General features: G+C 37.6%; 1 protein-coding gene and 1 long non-coding RNA gene across 2 annotated transcripts in view; one reads left to right on the top strand and one right to left on the bottom strand.

The window, feature by feature from the left end:
* The window catches only part of LOC141846757 (E3 ubiquitin-protein ligase UPL6-like), a 13,843-nt gene extending 9,475 nt beyond the window's left edge, over positions 1-4,368 (top strand). Inside the window, exons 4-6 of the mRNA XM_074734798.1 lie at positions 3,350-3,421; positions 3,498-3,590; positions 3,899-4,368. Coding sequence (XP_074590899.1) covers positions 3,350-3,421; positions 3,498-3,590; positions 3,899-3,965 — 232 coding nt within the window. The 3' untranslated portion in view covers positions 3,966-4,368. The remainder of the gene's footprint in view (positions 1-3,349; positions 3,422-3,497; positions 3,591-3,898) is intronic.
* Positions 4,369-6,682: 2,314 nt separating this feature from the next.
* On the bottom strand, positions 6,683-7,294 carry LOC141845849 (uncharacterized). The gene is made up of 3 exons (XR_012603305.1): positions 7,182-7,294; positions 6,987-7,099; positions 6,683-6,910 (listed from the first exon to the last, which is right to left on the bottom strand). It is a non-coding gene; the product is annotated as an uncharacterized LOC141845849 (long non-coding RNA).
* Between the last annotated feature and the right edge of the window lie 13,582 nt (positions 7,295-20,876).

Genomic DNA, 20,876 nt, shown 5'->3' with positions numbered 1-20,876 from the left:
CTGGTGTGGAAGTTGCCAAATAAGAAGTCTGAGTGGTGTGCCTCATGCTGTATTATACTGTTATGGGTCTTTATGTAAAGATGTAAAGGTATAAGGGTCTATTTTGTAATGTCTCGTATACTCAATATATCCATATATAGGTAGAGGGGCTCTACCTAGGGAACTGATTATAATAATTATCCCCTACATTGTATCGCAGCCGATGCCTAATTCCCCAATCTTCCACTGCGTAACCAATGCTAGTGTTCTCTTCATGCCATTCAATGGATATCATCAGTCAGGTGTGTAACACCTCTCTTTAGCATCTTCATTTCATCCACATGAAGTGGAGCTTTGATTCATCATTGGCTTCCTTGTGAACATCTCCATTGCACCTCAATTGCTTGATGCCTGCCCCTATGAAGCAGTGAGCAGAGGTCCATTGATTCATCCTGCCTAGGCCTAATTGCCTAACATCACACTTCTCTTTGTGCGCATTGCAACACTTGTAGCACTGTGTGGTCTCCTATCCTTATTCTGAAAAAGAGATGAGGCGCTCTTGCAGCCTGTAAGGTTACAACTGAGCAAAGTTGCCTTTATTCTCTAGATCCAATTTCCTTATCGGTTGTCCCTTCTTCCTCCATCAGCCTTCCTTTCTCAGCAAGCAGTTGTTAATTTGCTTGAATGCCAAAATCTTTGCCACTACTCTGATGCCTCTTGTTGGTACTATTTCCACTATTTCAAGGTCAGTGATCATCATAATGGACAAAATCTTTGTTGTTCCTATATAGTTTGTGGATCAAGGTCAACTAGAGCACCTTACTAATCCTTTCTAATTGAGTTTTCAAGATCAATGAGTTCACTCGTTCATTGTGGGAGTGGATAGATGCTTAAGTATTGGCTCTTTTGAACATCTTTCGCTGCTATCTTTCCTCTTACAAGACCCACACATATTCTGACTTTATATAGGCAATATCTCCCATGCCTATGATGTCATTGATAGTCTATTTTAGATACACCACAGTGACAAAGATGACCACTAGGTCATTTCCAAATCATCACAATCAATTTTAGAGGTCTCCTTTCGACCTCTTTTGATGTCTAGGAGATGTAGGATTGACAAGTTATTCACCATTATATTTCTCCAAGCTACTCACCTTGAATTGGAGATAGTGAGATCTTGAATCCGATGTCGTCAATCTTCTATTTTTCCTCTATCCAATGTGTGAATGGATGTTATGTGCTTCAACTATTGCTTCGTGCTCTTCTATCCTGCGGGTAGATTGATGTATCTGTGTTGGTAGTTGATTCACCTCTCGGAGAATCATCAGGTGATCATGAAGGCTGATAATGAGGTGGTTTCCCTAGAGGATAGAACAAATTCAAGTGATACATTCTATTCTCTTCACGGATTTTCCCCCTCCCTCTGGTCATTTGCCTCAAACTCTACTAATGTATCCTAGTCTAATGCTCCTCTGTCAACTCAGTCAGACAACTATATTTTTACAAATTTTGTAGAGTACTCTTTGCTCTTTCAACTTCATACGACTATTAGTGCATCACCTTGGTTAGTTACCTCATTCACCCATAGAGGTACCACTACTACATTTTTATCACGTACCTCAGTCGTCTTTTTAGATCCTAAATATAGGGCCTTATATTTCTGGTAACACATCCCTTTTTTACTCTTATACCCCCATGAGTCATACTAGTGTTGTGATAGCCAATGGGTCTCACTCATTGGTTAAGGACATTTGAGATGTTTTGAGCTTTCACCCTTGCTCCTCTCATCTTCTATCTCATATGTTCCTACGGTTCCATTGAGCTAGTTGTTCATTAGTCAACTTACTAATCTTTGAATTGTTTTGCTCTTATCTTGAGTTACAGTCATCTTGGTCATCCTTCTCTTTAATACTCGAAGCAAATGACCTTTAGTATTTCTTTACTTCAGTCTTTTGTGTGTGAATTTTACTAACTTGGTAAACGTATTATGTCCTGTTTCCCTACGATGTCAACACTTTTGGCTACACTCTCATCTCGAGTTGCATTGTATCTTGTTCATCCTTTTCTTCAAGAAGCACATGGTCTTAGTATTTCTGTTCTTCAGTCTCTTGAGTGCAAATTTTTGCTAACTTTGTAATTTGATCACTTTTCCCAAGGAGTGTCTATAAAAGTGCCCTACAACTTTTTTGCTTTGGTTTATTTGGATATGTTGGGTCTAAGTCATGTCAATCCTACTTTTGATTTCAAACTCTTTATAACTAGAATGATATAGTGTTTTCTAATGAATTTTTTTTACTTTTTATTATTTTAATACGAAATCAAAAATTAGTTTGACGTCTCTATAAAATTCTAGTAGTGAAATGCTTGGTAATACTTCACTTAGATTTTATAGTCATTCCTATCTTGCAATGGCATTCTTCATCAGTCTAATGCCCTCACACACCTTAGTAAAATGGTATGGTAGAACCAAAAAATCTACACTAAAGCTACTTGGACTATACTCTTGCACATGTATATATCCCTTTCGTTTTGGGATGTATTCCCTCTATTTGTTATTTTATTTTTATGAATCATATGTTATTCGCCACTCTTCATGGCCAGGTCTCATTCAGTGTTCTCTTTCTACATGATACTGACTATTCTTTTCCACCATAGGTCTTGGATGAACCAGCTTTGTTTATTTTGTGTCCCTTGGTTGTGCTAAGTTATCACCTTGCTCTGTCCAGTGTATCTTTCTTAGTTGCTCATGCTTCTAAAAAGGTCATTGTTGTTACTTTCTTGAATCTTGTGCCTATCATTGTTGGTGTAATCTTCTAAAAAGATCATGGCTTTTAATCTTTGGATCATTCTTTCATCTGGTGGCAAATGAACATATATATTGATTTGTCAGAATGTTGAAATAATCTAATGTTCAAGGACCTTGCTGTTTCATTCCTTGATATATGATCCTTGATGTTTTCTTATTTAAGGCTTGTGGGAACCCATCATTGTTTTTACCCAACCTCTATATTTAGCTAGAACTTGGGTTTCTCAGACAAGCATTTGCTTTTAACTTCCAAGCCCATCAAAATTGGAGTCTAATGCCTGACCAAACACTAACATTTTTCTTAAATCCCGTGCACTCACAAATTCTGATATTATTAAAATTTGAACTTAATGTGCAAGCTAAACTTCTATCTCTATTCAAACAAGAAATTGGTATCTCCAACAAATTTGATTTTTTTTTCCTAACAATACCAAAATTATTCTTAAAGCTCTTTATATTTTCATGGTGTTTTAAGCTTGTAGGATATTTGGCACATCCTAAATTTGACTTCCTCCAAAGGATTGGTGGGTGCAACAACTAATCTATCCTTTATGATTTTAGGTTTGTGACTGGCTGTTCCAGAGGCCCACTTCTTGGTTTCAAGTATCTTGAACCAAAGTTTTGCATACAAAGGTTTATTCAACTAGTTTTTTTTTTTCGTTTATGATTATTGACTCCTTACATTTTGTTGTTGTTTTGCTGAAAATAGGGCTGCTCCTTTTGATTTTGTTGAAGAAGATCTTGACCGTTTACCGACATCTGCCACATGCATGAATTTGCTGAAGTTACCTCCATATCAAACGTATGTTACCTCCAGAGCTTCAAAAGTCAATATACCAATTTTTCATGTGGTTTCATCTTCTGGGAAATACTAGGATAATTTCTTTAACCTTTTTCTTATGAAAGCCATGAATATTCCAAACTTTACCATTTATATTGGGTCCAGTTTTTAGTTCAAAGCTGCAGATTGTTAGTTATAGCGTCTGCATCCTCCTGAAGACCTCTCTACTTTTACAATTATTCATGATTCTCTGGTGTTGATTCTTAAATGTTTTTACCAACTTTTTTTATTTCTCACATCTTATTGGCTTCATACGTTTGGTTTTACAGGACGGAACAAATGAGAACCAAATTAGTCTATGCAATAAGTGCAGATGCTGGTTTTGATTTGAGCTGATTCCTGGTTATTGACACTCTTAGTTTAGATAACAGCTAGAGCATCTTCGCATGCTTTCTGATGATTGGGTTGTCGATGGCCTGATTGAGTGATTCTAGCCTCCATCACAAAAGCAAACACGGTGTTACAGCAGCTCCATAAAGGACTATGACAAACAAAGACAATGGTACTTGTAGATACTTGGGAAGACGGTGGGAACTTCAAAATTGGAAAAAAGGAGATGATATTCAAAACTGTAAATACTGAAATCTATGTCTGGCCACCCAATGTTAGAAATGAGGTTAATCGAAATGTACACGTCCTTTTCTTCTTTTTTTTGTGTACTGCTGATGCTATCATCCTACTTGTAAATTTCTGCATACTGGAAGTTAGTAAAGCATGTAGCAGGGCACTGGGTCACAAATCTAGTCTTGGGCATTCTAGTTTGTGTATAATTATTGGTTGGTCGGAAATAATTCTACAGGTTTGAATTATAAGTGATCTGCTGTTTTAAATTTTTTTTAGATATTATATTTAAAGATGATGATTTTTAAAAGTAAAACTGTTAGTTATCAATTAGAATACTTTGACCATTTTCTCATAAAAGGTAAAGAAAAGCAGAACCTACTGGAAACAGAAGCACACGCTTAGGTCTTCAATTACACGAGGATCCCTTCTGAGGGTTTGTAGTCTGGTTGTATACGAGGAATCATAGTTATATTTGTAGTCTCAATTTTGATGATCATGCTTCAATGTCTATATACTTGTTCGTGTGATCAATGTAACTTTCAATGAGACTCTTCCGTTAGGACCATAGCCTTAGCCTATGGAACTTTCAATCCTTTTTCCTTTGCTCCTTGCACCAAAACTCCTTGGTTGGAGTGCTCTGAGTATTAGAATTCACTCTGTCGTGGCTATATTGCCATCTGCAGACAAATTGATTTGTCACCACTGTATTTGGCTAAGTGACTGACAAAACCGGTTTACATTACTCTTTCTAGACACATCGATAGCTCCTGAGCCCCTGCTAGCCACTGCAAGTGTGCTATCTGAGCCCCTGCTAGCCACTGCAAGGGCTTGTTGGTTGATTCCAAGTATTCGTCCTTGCTCCTGAACATCTACAGTTTATTTTCTTCAGTTTAAAATTCACCAAAAGTATTGCCTAAAAACATATTTTCTAAATGAGAAATTTCATTTTATCTTAGATTTATTGTTGAACTATTTCTAAAGCTATAAGAGAAAATGAATGCTGAGAGATATTAGAGCTCAAGAGCTGCAGTTGTAGGAATAGCGAATGAATGTTTCAATTCAACTAGAGTAGCATGTTTAAACTTGATCAAACCATCGGTACCAATCCAAAGAAAAAACAAAAAAAAGAGGAAAATATGACTTAATTCTTGAAGACCAATACCAGCGGTGACTCAAAAAATAAAATAATAAGAACATAAGTCCAAACTGAATTCCAACTTCTTAAAGCCTCTTCATCTGCACAATGAGCTTCATCCATCTCTGCTTCAACTCTCAATCCTCCATCCTTTCGGAGGAAGACGAACCACATTCTTGAACCTTCTACATGAGTCATTTTCTCCCTTCAATCTCTTGTTTTGCATAGGGGTGAGCAAAAATTCGATTAAACTGAATCAATCAATCAAATTTTAAAATTCGATTCGGTTATTTTGAAATTTTAGTTTTTTTTCTAAAATATTCAGTTAATTTGGTTCGATTTCGATTTTAAAATTTTTTATTCGATTAAACCGAATTAATCAAAATAAAAAAATAATTTATAAATTCTTAATTAATTAGTAAATCTCTCATAATATTTAAAAATTTTAATTATTTCGGTTAATTCGGTTGAAAATTAAATTAATCAATATTTTATCGGTTCGATTTATTCGATTTTTATTTGAAAATTTAATCGGTTCAATTAGTTAAAAAATTTTGATTCTATTTAATTTTAATTAATTTAATTCGATTTGATTCAATTTTAATTGAATACTTACTCCTAATTTTGCATGCGTAAAAGAAAACAGAAAGTTTCTTTGTTTTGTTTTGTTTTGTTTTTTTATTTAGTTCTTACCTCAATTTTCTCCTTGTGAAGATTCAGTTGCATGTCAATCATCTCCATCGCCAAAGATTTCATTTCTTTAGATGCTGAACAAACATAACGAGCTTTCTACAATATTATTCAAGATTTAAATGAGCTTTCTTGTTCTACCTTTGCGCCCTTAGAATCTTTAAGTTCTTCTTCCTGCAGTCCAAGATCCGGTCGAGGAGTTCTTTCCTCCTGTTCTCTTCTTGGATGGACCGCCTCAGCTGTGCGGCCATCGTTTCCTCGCTCTCTGGATCAATCGATCGAATCGAGTAATTGGCGAGAACATAGAGGGATAAACTAATTTGTAGGAGGACGCTGGCGAACCTTCTTCGTCGGGAAGGGAATTCTCCACCTGGAGGAGTCGTTAAGCAAGGTATCGTATAGAGTTTCAACCACCTTCTCGCACTCATTGCGGCATTCGAGGAACTGGTCGATCATCATCACTACAAAAATAATAACAAATAGCGACTGATTACAATTCGGTCTTTATTTTAACGATTGATTTTTAACTTCAATCGTTATTTATGACCGATTATATTTCGATCGCTAATTTAGCGACTGATTATAATTCGATCACTATATTAGCGATGAAATTATAATCGATTACTATTTAGTGACCGATGTTAAAAAAATGATCGAAATCATATATCGAGCGTTAAAATCGCAACTGAATTTGTATTGGGTCGCTAATTTTAGGGTTGGATGACATATGACTAATTTTAGCGAACCTTAGCGACCGAATCAAGATTCGCTAACATTTACTGACATAACTACGTTTCAGTCGCTAACATAGCGATCGAAATAAGTTTCGTTTGCTAAATTAACACCGATCTGTGTTCATCAAAGATTCGATTTCTTGTATTATCTTCGCTTCCTGAAAAAACATAACAATATTTAAATGTCTGAAAATATCTTTGCTTTCTGCAACAGTATTCAAGAATTGGAGTTACCTCCACCAGCTTGTTCTTCAGCGTATCTTTCGCCTCTAGAAGCTCTAAGATCTTCTTCCTGAGGCCCGGTCGACGAGTTCTCTCCTCCTGTTCTCCTCCATCCTTCCCTCGCTCTGCGGATCAATCGATTGAATCGAGTAATTGGTGAGAACAGAGAGGGATAAAATAATTATTTGTAGGAGGACGATGGCGAACCTTCTTCAAGAAATCCAACAAAGAATCAATCATCTTCAGATGCTCGCTGCGACATTCGAGGAACTGCATCAACGGAGCATTGGGGGTAGGGGATAAAGACGTCGGTGAGATGTTGCCAGCGATCCTGACCTGCTTCCAAGAGGACTTCTTTTTGTTGGGTCTCCAAGGATATCTGCATCTCCATAATGACATGACATTGTCCACTTTGAGCCTAAGCCCTCATGGCTTTATTCTTGGGCTCTCCCCAAAAGGCATCATGCCAATGGAGATACTTTCCATCCTTTTAAATCCATAATCTTTTCCATGTGTTTTAGATGTGGGACTATATTTGCACAAAGGACTACAGGTCCCCTTCAAACAGAAAGCTTCCGTTTGATGTCCGAATCCTTGACCCACCAGGACTTCCTGTCCCTCGGTCCATCCGACCTACTAGGATTTCCTGCCTAGTCGCAACTAGGACTTACTGCCCCTCGGTCCACTCGACCTACTAGAACTTCCTGCCTGGTGTCTGGTCCTCTTGATTCAGACACGGGAGTACCCACTTGCCCCTCGGTCCACTCGACCTACTAAAACTTCCTGCCTGGTGTCTGGTCCTCTTGATTCAGACACGGGAGTACCCACTTCCTTTGTTTAAGGTTCAACCCACATGGTTAGATCTAGATCAAGGCTCTTCCGGCCGTTAGTCCGGTGAAGAGCGGCCTCGCTCTGATACAACTTGTTAGGTCTCCAAGGATGTTTGCATCTCTACAATGGCATGATATTATCTACTTTGAATTTAAGCCCTCATGGCTTTGTTCTTGGGCTCTCCCCAAAAGACCTCATGCCAATGGAGATACTTTTCATCCTTTTAAACCCATGATCTTTTCCATGTATTTTAGATGTGGGACTATATTTGCACCCTTGCAACCCAACACTTTTTAGCTATTCTTCTTCTTGGAGGTGTGTACCCTCTATTTATAGTGAAGATTTTTGCTAAGTCAAATCCGGCAACTTTTGCTTATTCGTCCGATAGTTTTCCATATTTTTTAAAATGCATTCTAACATTGTCATTCATTCAAGCCGATTATAAATATTTCATTTATAGCAGAAGAAAAAAAACTGAGAAAATAGTTGCCCTACTTTCTTTCTCGTTAGATCAATCGTTCGATCTCTCTATTTGGACGCCATTTGCGTTCTACAAACCCGCTTTACGGTTTCCTTTGGTGGTTTATGTGTTTAAAGGTCGGGTTACGAGGTTTGTATCGATGCGAATGATCTCACTTTTGGATTTTTTTTTGGTTGAAATTTGTGGTAGAGAGTGGGATTGAGTTGGCAAATGGGGAATCGTGCTTTCCTCGGAGAGATTGGTCTTGAATCTGGACATAGGGTAAGTGAGGTTTGGTGGTTCTCAATTTGGATCTGTCTCAGTCGGTCCATTTTGTCAAGGAACGCCTGGGAAAGGAGGTGAGGATCTAATGCTTTGTGTTTTCCTTTACTGTAACCCAACTGTCTGATGGATTGGAGTCTAATGTATTCTGGCTGTTTAAGGTTCAGATACCACATTCATTATCGATCCAAGAGCACTATACCTGTCCATTGCGTCAGAAAGGCTCGGCTGTACCATCAGCTTCTCAGATAGAGGAGAACTGGGACAAGGTTAAGATAGTTTACCTTCCTACGGAGAAGCCCATGACAGTTGACTCATGCTCTCCAATGATCGCAACCACCCTTCCCTTGGAGGTATGTTCCACTGATTTCTTGGGGTTATTTTTCATGGATTTCTCTCTGCTTGCATTTTTGATGAACTTGCAATGACTTGTGTCTTGATCGTTCGCTTAGAAAGTTTATTTTCAAACTAATTATTCTTCTTGTTCTTGCAAATGTAGGTGGGGGGACATTGAATTTCCTCTTCCTTTTTGGTAGAGTTCTGACCTCTAAAGAGAAGTTTGTTTTAAGCTTGTAGGATATTTGACAGATCTTAAATTTGACTTCCTCCCCTTTATGATTTTTAGGTTTGTGACTGGCTGTTCCAGAGGGCCACTTCTTGGTTTCAAGTATCTTGAACCAAAGTTCTGCATACAAAGGTTTATTCAACTAGTTTTTTTTTTTTTTTAATTTTTCGTTTATGCTTATTGACTCCTTATATTTTGTTGGTGTTTTGCTGAAAATAGGGCTGCTCCTTTTGATTTTGTTGAAGAAGATCTTGACCGTCTACCGACGTGTGCCACATGCATGAATTTGCTGAAGTTACCTCCATATCAAACGTATGTTAATTACCTCCAGAGCTTCAAAAGTCAATATACCAAATTTTCATGTGGTTTCATTTTCTGGGAAATACTAGGATATATAATTTCTTTATGTGAACCATGTAACTTATGTTCTTTCTTTAACCTTTTTCTTATGAAAGCCATGAATATTCCAAACTTCACCATTTATATTGGATCCAGTTTTTAGTTCAAAGCTGCAGATTGTGTTAGTTATAATAGCGTCTGCATCTCCTGAAGACCTCTCTACTTTTACAATTATTCATGATTAATTTGCTGATGCTGATTCTTAATGTTTGATCCTCTATATATACTGTTTTTACCAACTTTTTTTATTTGTCACATCTTATTGGCTTCATACATATTGTTTTACAGGATGGAACAAATGAGAACAAAATTAGTCGTCTATGCAATAAGTGCAGATGTTGGTTTTGATTTGAGCTGAGATTAATTCCTGGTTATCGACACTCTTAGTTTAGATAATAGCTAGAGCAGATTCTTGGTTATGATCTAGTCGTCACATGCTTTCTGATGATGGGGTTGTCGACGGCCTGATTGAGTGATTCTAACCTCCATCATGAAAGCAAACACGTCGGAAGTTGTTAGTAGAGCATGTAGCGGGGCACTGGGTCACAAATCTAGTCTTACCATGGGGCGTTCTAGTTTGTTTATAATTATTGATTTGTCGGAAATAATTCTACAGTTTGAATTATAATCGATCTGCTGTTTAAATTTTTTTTAGATATTATATTTAAAGCGGATGATTTTTGAAAGTAAAACTGTTAGTTATTGATTAGATTACTTTGGCCATTTACTCGTAAAAGGTCAAGAAAAGCAGAACCTACAGGAGACAGAAGCACATGCTTAGGTCTTCAATTAAACGAGGATCCCTTCTGAGGGTTTGCAGTCTGCTTGTATATGAGAAATCATAGATATATTTGTAGTCTCAATTTTGATGATCATGCTTCAATTTTTATATACTTGTTCGTGTGACCAGTAGCACGTATTTTTCTCTAGACGTATAACTTTCAATTACATTTTATCTTGTATTTACTGTTGAACTATTTCTAAAGCTGTAAGATAAAACAAAAAAAAAAAAAAAATATTACTCAATTCTGGAATACCAAAACCAGCAATGACTCTCAAAAAAAAAAAAAAAAAAACCAAACTGAATTCCAACTTCAACTTCTTAAAGACTCCTCATCTGCTCAGTGAGCTGCATCTCTGCTTCAACTCTCAATCCTCCATCTTTTCGACGGAAGACGAACCACCTTCTTGAACTTTCTACACGAGTCATTTTCTCCCTTCAATCTCTGGTTTTGCATGCCTAAAAGAAAATAGAAAGTTTCTTTGTTTTTTTGTCCCTGCAGTTATGTAGAGCTTAACTCAGGTCCCTCCTCGTGAAGATTCCGTTGCATGTCAACCACCTCCAACGCCAAAGATTTTATTTCTTTTTCTATCTTCCTTCTCTGAAAAAACATATCAAGATTTAAATGAGCTTCCTACAATATTATATTATTCAAGAATTTGATTACCTCCAATGTATATTTCGGCCCTAGAAGCAAGTTCTTCTTCTTGCAGTCCAAGATCCGGTCAAGGAGTTCTTTCCTCCTGTTCTCCTCCTGGATGGACTGCCTCAGCTGCGCGGTCATCGTTTCCCCCAATTCGCGAGAATAGATAGGGATGAAATAATTTATAGGACGACGGCGAACCTTCTCCGTCGGGAAGGGAGTTCTCCGACTGGAGGAGGCGTTAGTCAATATATCACACATAGTATCAAACATCTTCATACGCTTGATGTCGATTTCAAAGAACTGATCGTTCAGTTTGTTCCGACTGGAGGAGGATTTAGTTAAGAAATTGTAATGCATAGTATCAAACAGCTTCGGATACTCTCTACTAAATTTATTGAGCTCGTCGATCAGCTTTTTCTCTAACGGTGTCAGCGGAGCATTGGTGGCAGGGGATAAAGACATCGGTGAGATGTTGTTGGTGATCCTGATCTGCTCGGCTTCCGGGAGGTCTTCTCTTTGAATATTGTTACTCATCGTTGATTTGAATCGTGGAGGAGAGGTGTGCCTCTCTATTTATAGTGAAGGTTTTTTCCAAATTTGGCAACTTTTCCTTAGATTGTCTGGCATCACAAGAGCCTTTCATTGTTAGGAAAGTAATTTTATTTTTTTAAATGTATATTTTTATAAATTTATATTATTTTATATGAAATTTGTTCATGAACCATATTCTATATATAAACACCATTTTTTGTATTTTATTTCATAAACCTAAATAAAACTCTTGGATTTAGTGAAATAATTCAAATGCGTGACTAAAATTACTATAGTGGGAAAAATTGAAAATTTTGTAATTAAATTTATTTTAGTTTAAAAGTATAAAATCTTTTTTTAAAAATAATACTTCGAAGAATTGTATAATTAAAATTTGCGATTCCATTGAAGTCTTTTTTTTTCCTATCGCTTCTTCACTCTCTCTCTCAAAAGTCAGACCATTTTAATTTTTAACAATAAATAACTAATTAAATGACGGTAAATTAGAGAAAACTATCTGATGGTAAATTCTTCTTTACATGCACTTCCGATCCATATTTTTCTTTCTTCTCACTCCTTGATAGGATTGATAAGATAATTAAATATATATATTTTTTATATAAATTAAATGACACAATTACCCTTCCACCCACTTTGAAACCAACATTACAACAAAAATGACTTTCCGCAGCGCATCATCCGCAGCGCACATCATAGGCGCGCCGTTAATAGTTGCTTTAACGACGCGCCTAATAAAATGCGCTGCGGATAATATCAAAGTTGAGGAAGCATTGTTTTGTTGAAATTAAACTGCAGATTTCGCTTTATCTTTTTTTCAGACTAACTTATGCATTTGGATCTGTCATAGGAGCTCCAATTTCGATCATGGATGGAATTCTTGTAGCGATAAAGGATGAGATCGACTGCCTGCCCTATCCCACAACTGGTAGAGTCTCTAAGTTTGTGTCTGATTCATCTCAAGAATGGTTGAAAGGAAAATGACCCATGAGCAGGAGGGACTACATGGCTGCACAAGTACAGGCCATGCATTGATGATGCAAGCTGTGTGAGGCAATTGAGGTAATGTGGTGCCATCCTTGTGGGGAAGACCAACATGCATGAGCTTGGAGCTGGGACCAGTGGCATCAATCCGCACTACGGGTAGGTGCTCCATGTTTCACTCTTGTTTTCTTGCTCTTGAATTTGGTTTTCACCTTGTGGGATCACAGCTGTAGAATTTGAATTTGAATTTGAAACTGCAATCTGAGAGTTCTTTCTCTGCATACAATTTCAAAGTGCTACGAGGAACCCTTGCGACATCAACAAGGTTTCTTTGCTGGATTCAAACCAACTTCAAGTCGCTTATCGAATTCAGGGTAACAACTTCGTCTTATCTAGTTTTCTTTGCTGTTTGTACCAAATCTGAATACATTTACATTGTTTTATCAGGGTTCTTCCATTGAATTGGACTGTCGGAATGCCTGGAATATTAGCAACGACCGTCGAGGATGCTCTTTTAACGTCACTTTTGTGAATAAATTTGTATGCATTTTCTAGTTTCCTTCATCTGTTATGAGATGAAACTTAGCACTGGTTTTATTCTTGTTCCAGTTATGCTGCTATTTGTAGTGATCCTCCAAATCAACTTCAAGTCGCTTATCGAATCAACCAACACTTTTATAAGTGAGAAGATGAAACTTAGCCTCGTGTATAGTTTCCTGAGTCTAATAGATAAAGATGTTAGAGAAGTGTGGCAGCTTGCCATTGACATTGGCATTTATAATAATTGTGGAACAAATTATTTTCATGAGTGAAAAAATGTAAATGTTATATATAATTGTTGGATTATAAATGTGTAATTTTTATAATATTTGTGTGTGGTATTTATGTTATTAATTATTTGAGTTTTGAGTTTATAATTATGATTTGAATGATTTAATTATTTTATTTCATCCACAGCGCACATTGCGCGCTGCGATTGATCACATCCGCAGCGTGCATTGCGCGTTGCGGAAGCTTTTAGTCGCAGCACGCAATGCACGCTGCGGAAGCTCTCAGTCGCAGCGCGCAATACACGTTGCGGAAGCTCACATCCGTAGCGCACATTGTGCACTGTGGATGCGATCATCCGCAGCGTGCATTGCGCGCTGCGGATGTGAGCTTCCGCAGCGCGCAATGCACGTTGCGGATGCGAGCTTCCGCAGCGCGCAATGCACGCTGCGGATGCCTAATGACTTTTAACAGCTTGCAATTGTGCAGCGTGCGATGTGCGCTGCGGATAACATATTTGCGCGCTGCGAAAAGTCATTTTTGTTGTAGTGCAACCAAGTTCCTCAGTGTCCCTACTATCTACTTCACCTATCACTTCATTTTGCCGACGATAAAAAAATGGAAAATATCGTCATCGGCGCCAAAAATGAAGGGGAAAAAAGGTTGGGCGAATCGATACAAGCTACAACGAAGAAGAAATATCCAAGAACTCAAACGAAGAAGAAATTGAAAAAAGGTATAAAGGAGAATCTGATTTTTTTCATTTTTCAGCTAGGGTTTGTAATCTGTTGATTTTTTTGTGTTTTGAAAGTGTTATTGATTGTTTTAGATTTTTGTCAACCCATTTTCTCTAATTTAATTTGTAGGGTTTGTCTTGATCTGATAGTTTTTATAGGGTCGTTCGTGATCTAATTATTTTTGTATGTTCGGTCTTGATCTAATGTACTCAATTTTATAGTTTTTTACTCAATTTGAAAAAAAAATTATATACTATAATCGATTAGTAAAATATTATACTCAATATGATAGTTTTATACTCAATCTAGTAAAATTTTTTTATGTATATATTGTACTCGATTAGTATAGTAGTTTATCCAATCTAATAGTTTTGTACTCAATCTGATAAATAAATCTATATATTTATACTCGATTAGTAAACTAATATACTCAATTTGATAGTTTTTGTATTCAATTTTAAAAAAAAATATTATGTGTATTATGTGCTCGATTAGTAAACTTATATACTCAATCTGATATTTTTTGTACTCAATCTGTTATATTTTTTTTATGTGTTTACTGTACTCAATTAGTAACTAGTGTATTCAATTTGATAGATTTTATACTCAATTTAGGAAAAAAAATATTATTTGCATTATGTGCTCGATTAGTAAACTAGTGTACTCAATTTTATAGGTTTTATACTCAATTTGTGAATTTTTTTTTTGTGCATTCTATGCTCAATTAGTAAACTAGTGTATCAATCTGATAGTTTTTATACTCAATATGCGAAAAAAATTTATGTATTATGTGCTCGAATAGTATGCTCTCTTTTTTCTAGTTATATTTATAATAATAATTATTTGTATAACCTTATTATTGATTTTTAATATAGATATGGCTATAGAAGACAAACCAATTAATGATGATTATCATGAGAAGAATAATGAGAATGAATATTTTTCACGATGTTCCCCTCCGTATTTTAAAATTGTGATGGGAGAATTAAAGTCAATCCTAGGTGAGCAACAGAGGAGTAGAATAAATGATACTCCTTTTGCCAAATGGATTGATATGCAATTCTTGCGATTAGTAGTGGTCGGATTGATTATTTTCTAAACAGATTTCAAGCTGATTCATGTTCTTTTTTTATTGGTGATAACATTAACATCCCTTTCAGTTGATTTCTCTGTTGTTCTTGGTCTACATCATAGTGGTCAACCATTTGACTTGGACTTGAAATTGGACTCCTCATTCTTGAAGCGTCATTTTGGTGGTAAAGTCACCAATGCCAATCGAAAAGCTATTTATGAAAAACTACTTTTACTTGCAAGAAGTGATGATGAGATCGAGGGACATTAATTGTAACATCCCCTATTAGTATAAGAAAGAGGGGGGGGGGGCGTTACAAATGGTATCAGAGCAGGTTCCGCCCTTCCACCACACTCACATCAAGCATCGATCCTGCTGCCTTCCAAGTAAGAAAGAATATATATGCTTCCCCTTCTTTTAGAATAATTGTTAAGTTAGACATATTTACTATGATTAACTTGAAGATTGGATTTTCCCCACTTAAGATTATTGGTCAGATTTAGAATATTTCATAAATAGATAAGGGTTAATTATAAATAACCCTAATGAATTCGTAAAGACTAAGGAGGGATTAATTATTAGATTTAATAATTAAGCATTAAAAGCTAAGTAGGTAACTAGGTTGAGTTTATTTAGATTAATGAGTAGGAACTAGGGTTAGGTTAAGATTTTGATAAAATAAAATAGATAAAAAGGTTCATCTCGCGAGGACGAATCCAACAAAACTGGTTTGGATCAAATCGGAGGTCGTTTGGTTAGTGAACCATGCAAACCAAATTTGAACCCAATTCGCTACAGTAACGGGTTCAATTGTTTTAATAAATCCTAGGTTTTAATTGGGTTTAGCCGGTGGTTTAGATTTAATCGGGTTTACTGTGCATTCCCAATTAAACCTACACACGACTGTTCACTGCGCTCGCGTCTCGCACAGACCGCGTTCGTGCCCGTCTCTGCTGGCGGAAGATTCAGAATGGAACAGGCACTACAAAAAAACAGGTATTTTGCGACGAATTTTTGGGACGAATAGTTTTCGTCGCCAATCAGCAACGAATTTTGGGACGAATCAAAATTTCGTTGCTAATCTGCAACAAACTTTGCGACGAAAAAAATATTAGTTGCCAATTTAGCAACTCAATATATTCGTCGCAAAATTCGTTGCAAAAACTTATTCGTTGCCAAATTCGTCGCCGAATTGGCGACGAAACAGAAGTTCATCGCCAAATTGGCGACGAAACAGAAGTTCGTCGCCAAATTGGCGACGAAGAAGAAGTTCGTCGCCAAATTGGCGATGAATAAGAAATTCGTCGCCAAATTTGCGACGAATAAGAAATTCGTCGCCAATTTGGCGACGAATAAGAAATTCGTCGCCAAATTTGCGACGAATTTGGCAACGAATAAGGTTTTCGTTGCAAAACTTCACTAAAATTTGAATTTTCCTTTTCTTCTCCCACGCGAACTTGGCGACGAATACACTATTCGTCGCCAATTTGGCGACGAATTTAATTGTTCGTCGCCAAATTAGCAACGAATAAGAAATTCGTCGCCAAATTGGCGACGAATAAGAAATTCGTCGCCAAATTTGCGACGAATTTGGCAACGAATAAGGTTTTCGTTGCAAAACTTCACTAAAATTTGAATTTTCCTTTTCTTCTCTCACGCGAACTTGGCGACGAATACACTATTCGTCGCCAATTTGGCGACGAATTTAATTGTTCGTCGCCAAATTAGCAACGAATAAGAAATTCGTCGCCAAATTGGCGACGAATTTGGCAACGAATAAGGTTTTCGTTGCAAAACTTCACTAAAATCTGAATTTCCCTTTTCTTCTCCCACGCGAACTTGGCGACGAATACACTATTCGTCGCCAATTTGGCGACGAATTTAATTGTTCGTCGCCAAATTGGCGACGAATTTGGCAACGAATAAGGTTTTCGTCGCAAAACTTAACCCTAGATCCGAACTTTTCTTTTCTTCTCTCACACGAACTTGGCGACGAATGCCCGATTCATCGCCAATTTGGCGACAAATGCCCGATTCATCGCCAATTTGGCGACGAATTTTATTGTTCGTCGCCAATTTGGCGACGAATATGATTATTCGTCGCCAATTTGGCGACGAATTTGGCGACGAAGTTGGTTTCGTCGCAAAAAACTTACTAAATCCCTAACTCCGAACTTTTCTTTTCTTCTCCCACGCGATCGAAGTTTCTGCCGCAGCGAAGTTTCTGCCGCAGCTCTCGCCGAAACTCCTCTCCCTCGTCGGATCTCTCTCACTCGCCGGATCTCTCTCCCTCGCCGGAGCTCTCCCTCGCCGGATCTCTCCCTCGCCGAAGCTCTCCCTCGCCGGATCTCTCCCTCGCCGAAGCTCTCCCTCGCCGGATCTCGCTGATTTCTGGCCGAGTTCTCTCCGAAATCTTTCCTCCTCACATGGTAAGCTTCCTCCTTCCTTTTTATTTTTTTTTTCCTATGTTTTTCACCGCCGGCACTGCTGGAGAGACATCGTCGGACGTCGGGCGGCGTCGGGCGGCGCTGCCTGGCCCTAGGCGGCGTCGGGCGTCCTTTGTCTGTGGTCTCATAGGGGAGAGAAGATGATGCCACAGCAGTCTTGTTGTAAGGATGGAAACTTGCCACAGGAGCAGCAGCGTTTGGACAGCTGAAGGGATATAACACGGTGAGAGCCGACCCCAACCCTCCCCTTTTTTGCTTTGACATTTTCCATTCATTTTCGACTTTTCATCTCCACAAAAACAAAATAACTCTCCTTATGACATTGTATTTTAAAAATTGTGATCTGGAGGCTTTGCTCTTATTTGTCCTTTCAAAGGAGATGATAAGGTAAACTTCTATAAACAATAATACATCCTGATCGTATGTAAGCTAATGAGAGAGCAAATTATCAATAATAACTTAATGAAGATGAAACTTCCAAATTCTTGAACGGCACTTTATTAGATTAAGCAAACCATGAGCTTTTAGTGCTCAAAAGTTCTTTCGAGAATTTTAAATATAGCCCTCAACTTATATCTTATGGTTAACTTGTAACTTAACCCCTCAACTTCATTAAGCTCCTGCCCGAATTCCATTGTAAAATCCCAATCCAAGTAACACACTCCATCGATCGAAACCTACATCTCTCGAAGACCATTGAGCTCCAGCGTAACAATCTGATTTAAGCTACACTTGATGCACATGCATATCAAAACACAAAATACATGTAACTTAAGCATATCATTGGCATGTCAAAATAACATGTTTAAGGTTGAATCACAAGGTACAAGTTGTTGCCTTAACGATATTTCCTTTTAATATATGATAATCTGTTTAAATTAGAGTGCTAATAAATATAAAAAGTACTTTGTTCCCCTCAGGCTAAGCTCCCCTCCATCTGGGTTAACCGCTCGCGAGTTGAGCTATCATTGAGGTGACCATTTACTCCAACTTAAACTTCTACATTTCTATGCCTTTTTCACACATCAAAAATTACCAAAACAATAATATGGGATAAAAGACTTGTTTGTCATAAGATATTTCAATCGAGCATGGTGATCAATACAAATAAGCAATCAAAGCATAGAATCATGCATTATCATTTTTCATGGCTCGTCTCCCATTTACAAACATAATCATGATAACGTACAAATCTTCATTCAATCCGAGAATTAGTAAGAAATACTTCTAAGCGTGGTCATGCCATCAAAATGTAACTATATTAACATCACGGGGAGCTTCACCCCTTTCTCATAATTTATATGATTTATCTAATAGAGGAATAAGATCTGTGTAGACAATACCAAAAAGTAGGAGCTAAACATCATTCAATGGTGCTGGTGATGATACATTCATGTATGGTACATTGGTATGGAGAGAGGAATACTTAAGACTAGAGGTAAGTAGTACAAACTTTGTCTGAAGTCCTTTTTTATTTTTTGTTCTTATTATTAGTTTAAATTGGTAAATTTTGATTAGGAGGTCCAATACTTGTTAGAGATTATTCAATACAAAGCTTTTTTGTATTATATCATGTTTTAGAGAGCTACATTCTCTACCAAATCTGGCATCATATAGGTGATAGTCAAAATCATTCATTTTAGTAGAGAATAATTTTTAAAGTGTATTTTATTTAACATAAAATATTTCCTAAAATATATTTTATATATTTCCTAAAGTGTCTTTACATATTTAGTTTATAGGTTTAAGTTTTAATTTCAAGAATGATACTTTCTCTTTATCATGTTTTCTTATGCAGGAGAAAAAAAGATATTGATGGAGAAAGAAGCAGAGTCTCCGGAGAGCAAAAACGAGCACAATGATTCTATTGCATCTTTTTAATTCTTTATCCTCAACCCTCTTGACATTACATATATTGATATATGTATGTGGATGTGGATTGATATGTATATTAATTTGTAGAATGTGGATTGACGATATATATAGATGTGGATGTTTGTGATTTTAATTTGTGTGAATTGATATGTGTATGTGGATGTGGATTGATATTAATATGTGTACAGGTTATTTGTAAAATTTGATTCGATCCGATTGGATCGTGTATTGTATATATGGGATAATCATCAAATAAAGGGGTAGGAAAGAAAAATTTTGATTTTGCGACGAACTTTGCGACGAAAATGATTTCGTCGCCAAATTCGTCCCCAAATTCGTTGCAGATTTGCGACGAAAACTAGATTCGTCGCCAATCTGCAACGAATTCTGCGACGAAAATGATTTCGTCCCAGAATTGTCGCAAATCTGCAACGAATTCTGCGATGAAAATTATTTCATCCCAGAATTCATCCCCAAATTCGTCGCAGATTTGCGACGAAAATCAGATTCGTCGCAGATTTGCGACGAAAATAGAATTCGTCGCTAATCTGCGACGAAAATATTTCGTCGCAAATCTGCAACGAAAATGATTCGTCGCAGATTTGCAACGAATTCGATTTTCGTCGCAAATCTGCGACGAAAAAATTTCGTCACAAATCTGCAACGAAAATGATTCGTCGCAGATTTGCGACGAATTCTATTTTCGTCGCAAATCTGCAACGAATTTGGGGACGAATTTTAGTTTTCGTCGCAAATATCTGCAACGAAACAAGAAATTTTGTCGCCAAACTTGGCGGCGACTTTATAGCAACGAAAAATAATTCGTCGCAAAATTCGTCGCAAAATATTCTGCAACGAATTTTTTTTTAAAATTCGTTGCAGAATTCGTCCCAAAATCAGTGTTTTTTTGTAGTGAGGGGAAGCTTTAAAGGAGAGCCGAGCCTCAGCCTGTCGCTACCTCCCACAGCTGCGAAATCGGCGGTCGCGTCTGCCCTAATGCGCCGCCACCTCCTTTCCCGCTGCTCGCATCCGCTGCAACGCGCTGCCTCCCCTACGGTGTTGCTCGCGTGGAGTAGACTAGCGCTCGACCGCTCGCCGCTCGCTTTGCTCAAACCTCGCCTGTGACCGCATGGACCAGCGCCGCCTTCTTCCTTGTCCAATTGACGCCTTCCGCCCAACGCCACCGTGAAGACACTGCCGACCTTCGCCATTGACCAGCGTTGCCACTCGTGCCACCTCCTCTATTTCTGCACATCGATGAAGCTTAGCGCCGCCGTGAGCCGACCGCTGCTCACCTGCGACTGCCGACGCCAACGCCGTCTTCAGTCGCCATCTGATTGCCGCCTCTGTTCCACGTTCGCGCTGCCCTGTTCGCATGGAGAAGACAAGCTGTAACACTCCCTCTTTCTTATACTAATAGGGAGATGTTACGTACTTAAACTTTCCTTAACTTCTACTCATTAAATAAAATAACTCAAATATTTTTCTGTTTAGCATGCGAAAGCA

The sequence above is a fragment of the Curcuma longa genome, chromosome 15 (assembly GCF_044706935.1).
Source record: "Curcuma longa cultivar G26 ecotype Majalengka, Jawa Barat chromosome 15, ITB_CL_G26_1.1, whole genome shotgun sequence".
In the NCBI taxonomy this organism is placed as follows: Eukaryota; Viridiplantae; Streptophyta; class Magnoliopsida; order Zingiberales; family Zingiberaceae; genus Curcuma; species Curcuma longa.
This window is presented reverse-complemented; position numbering and strand designations above follow the sequence as displayed.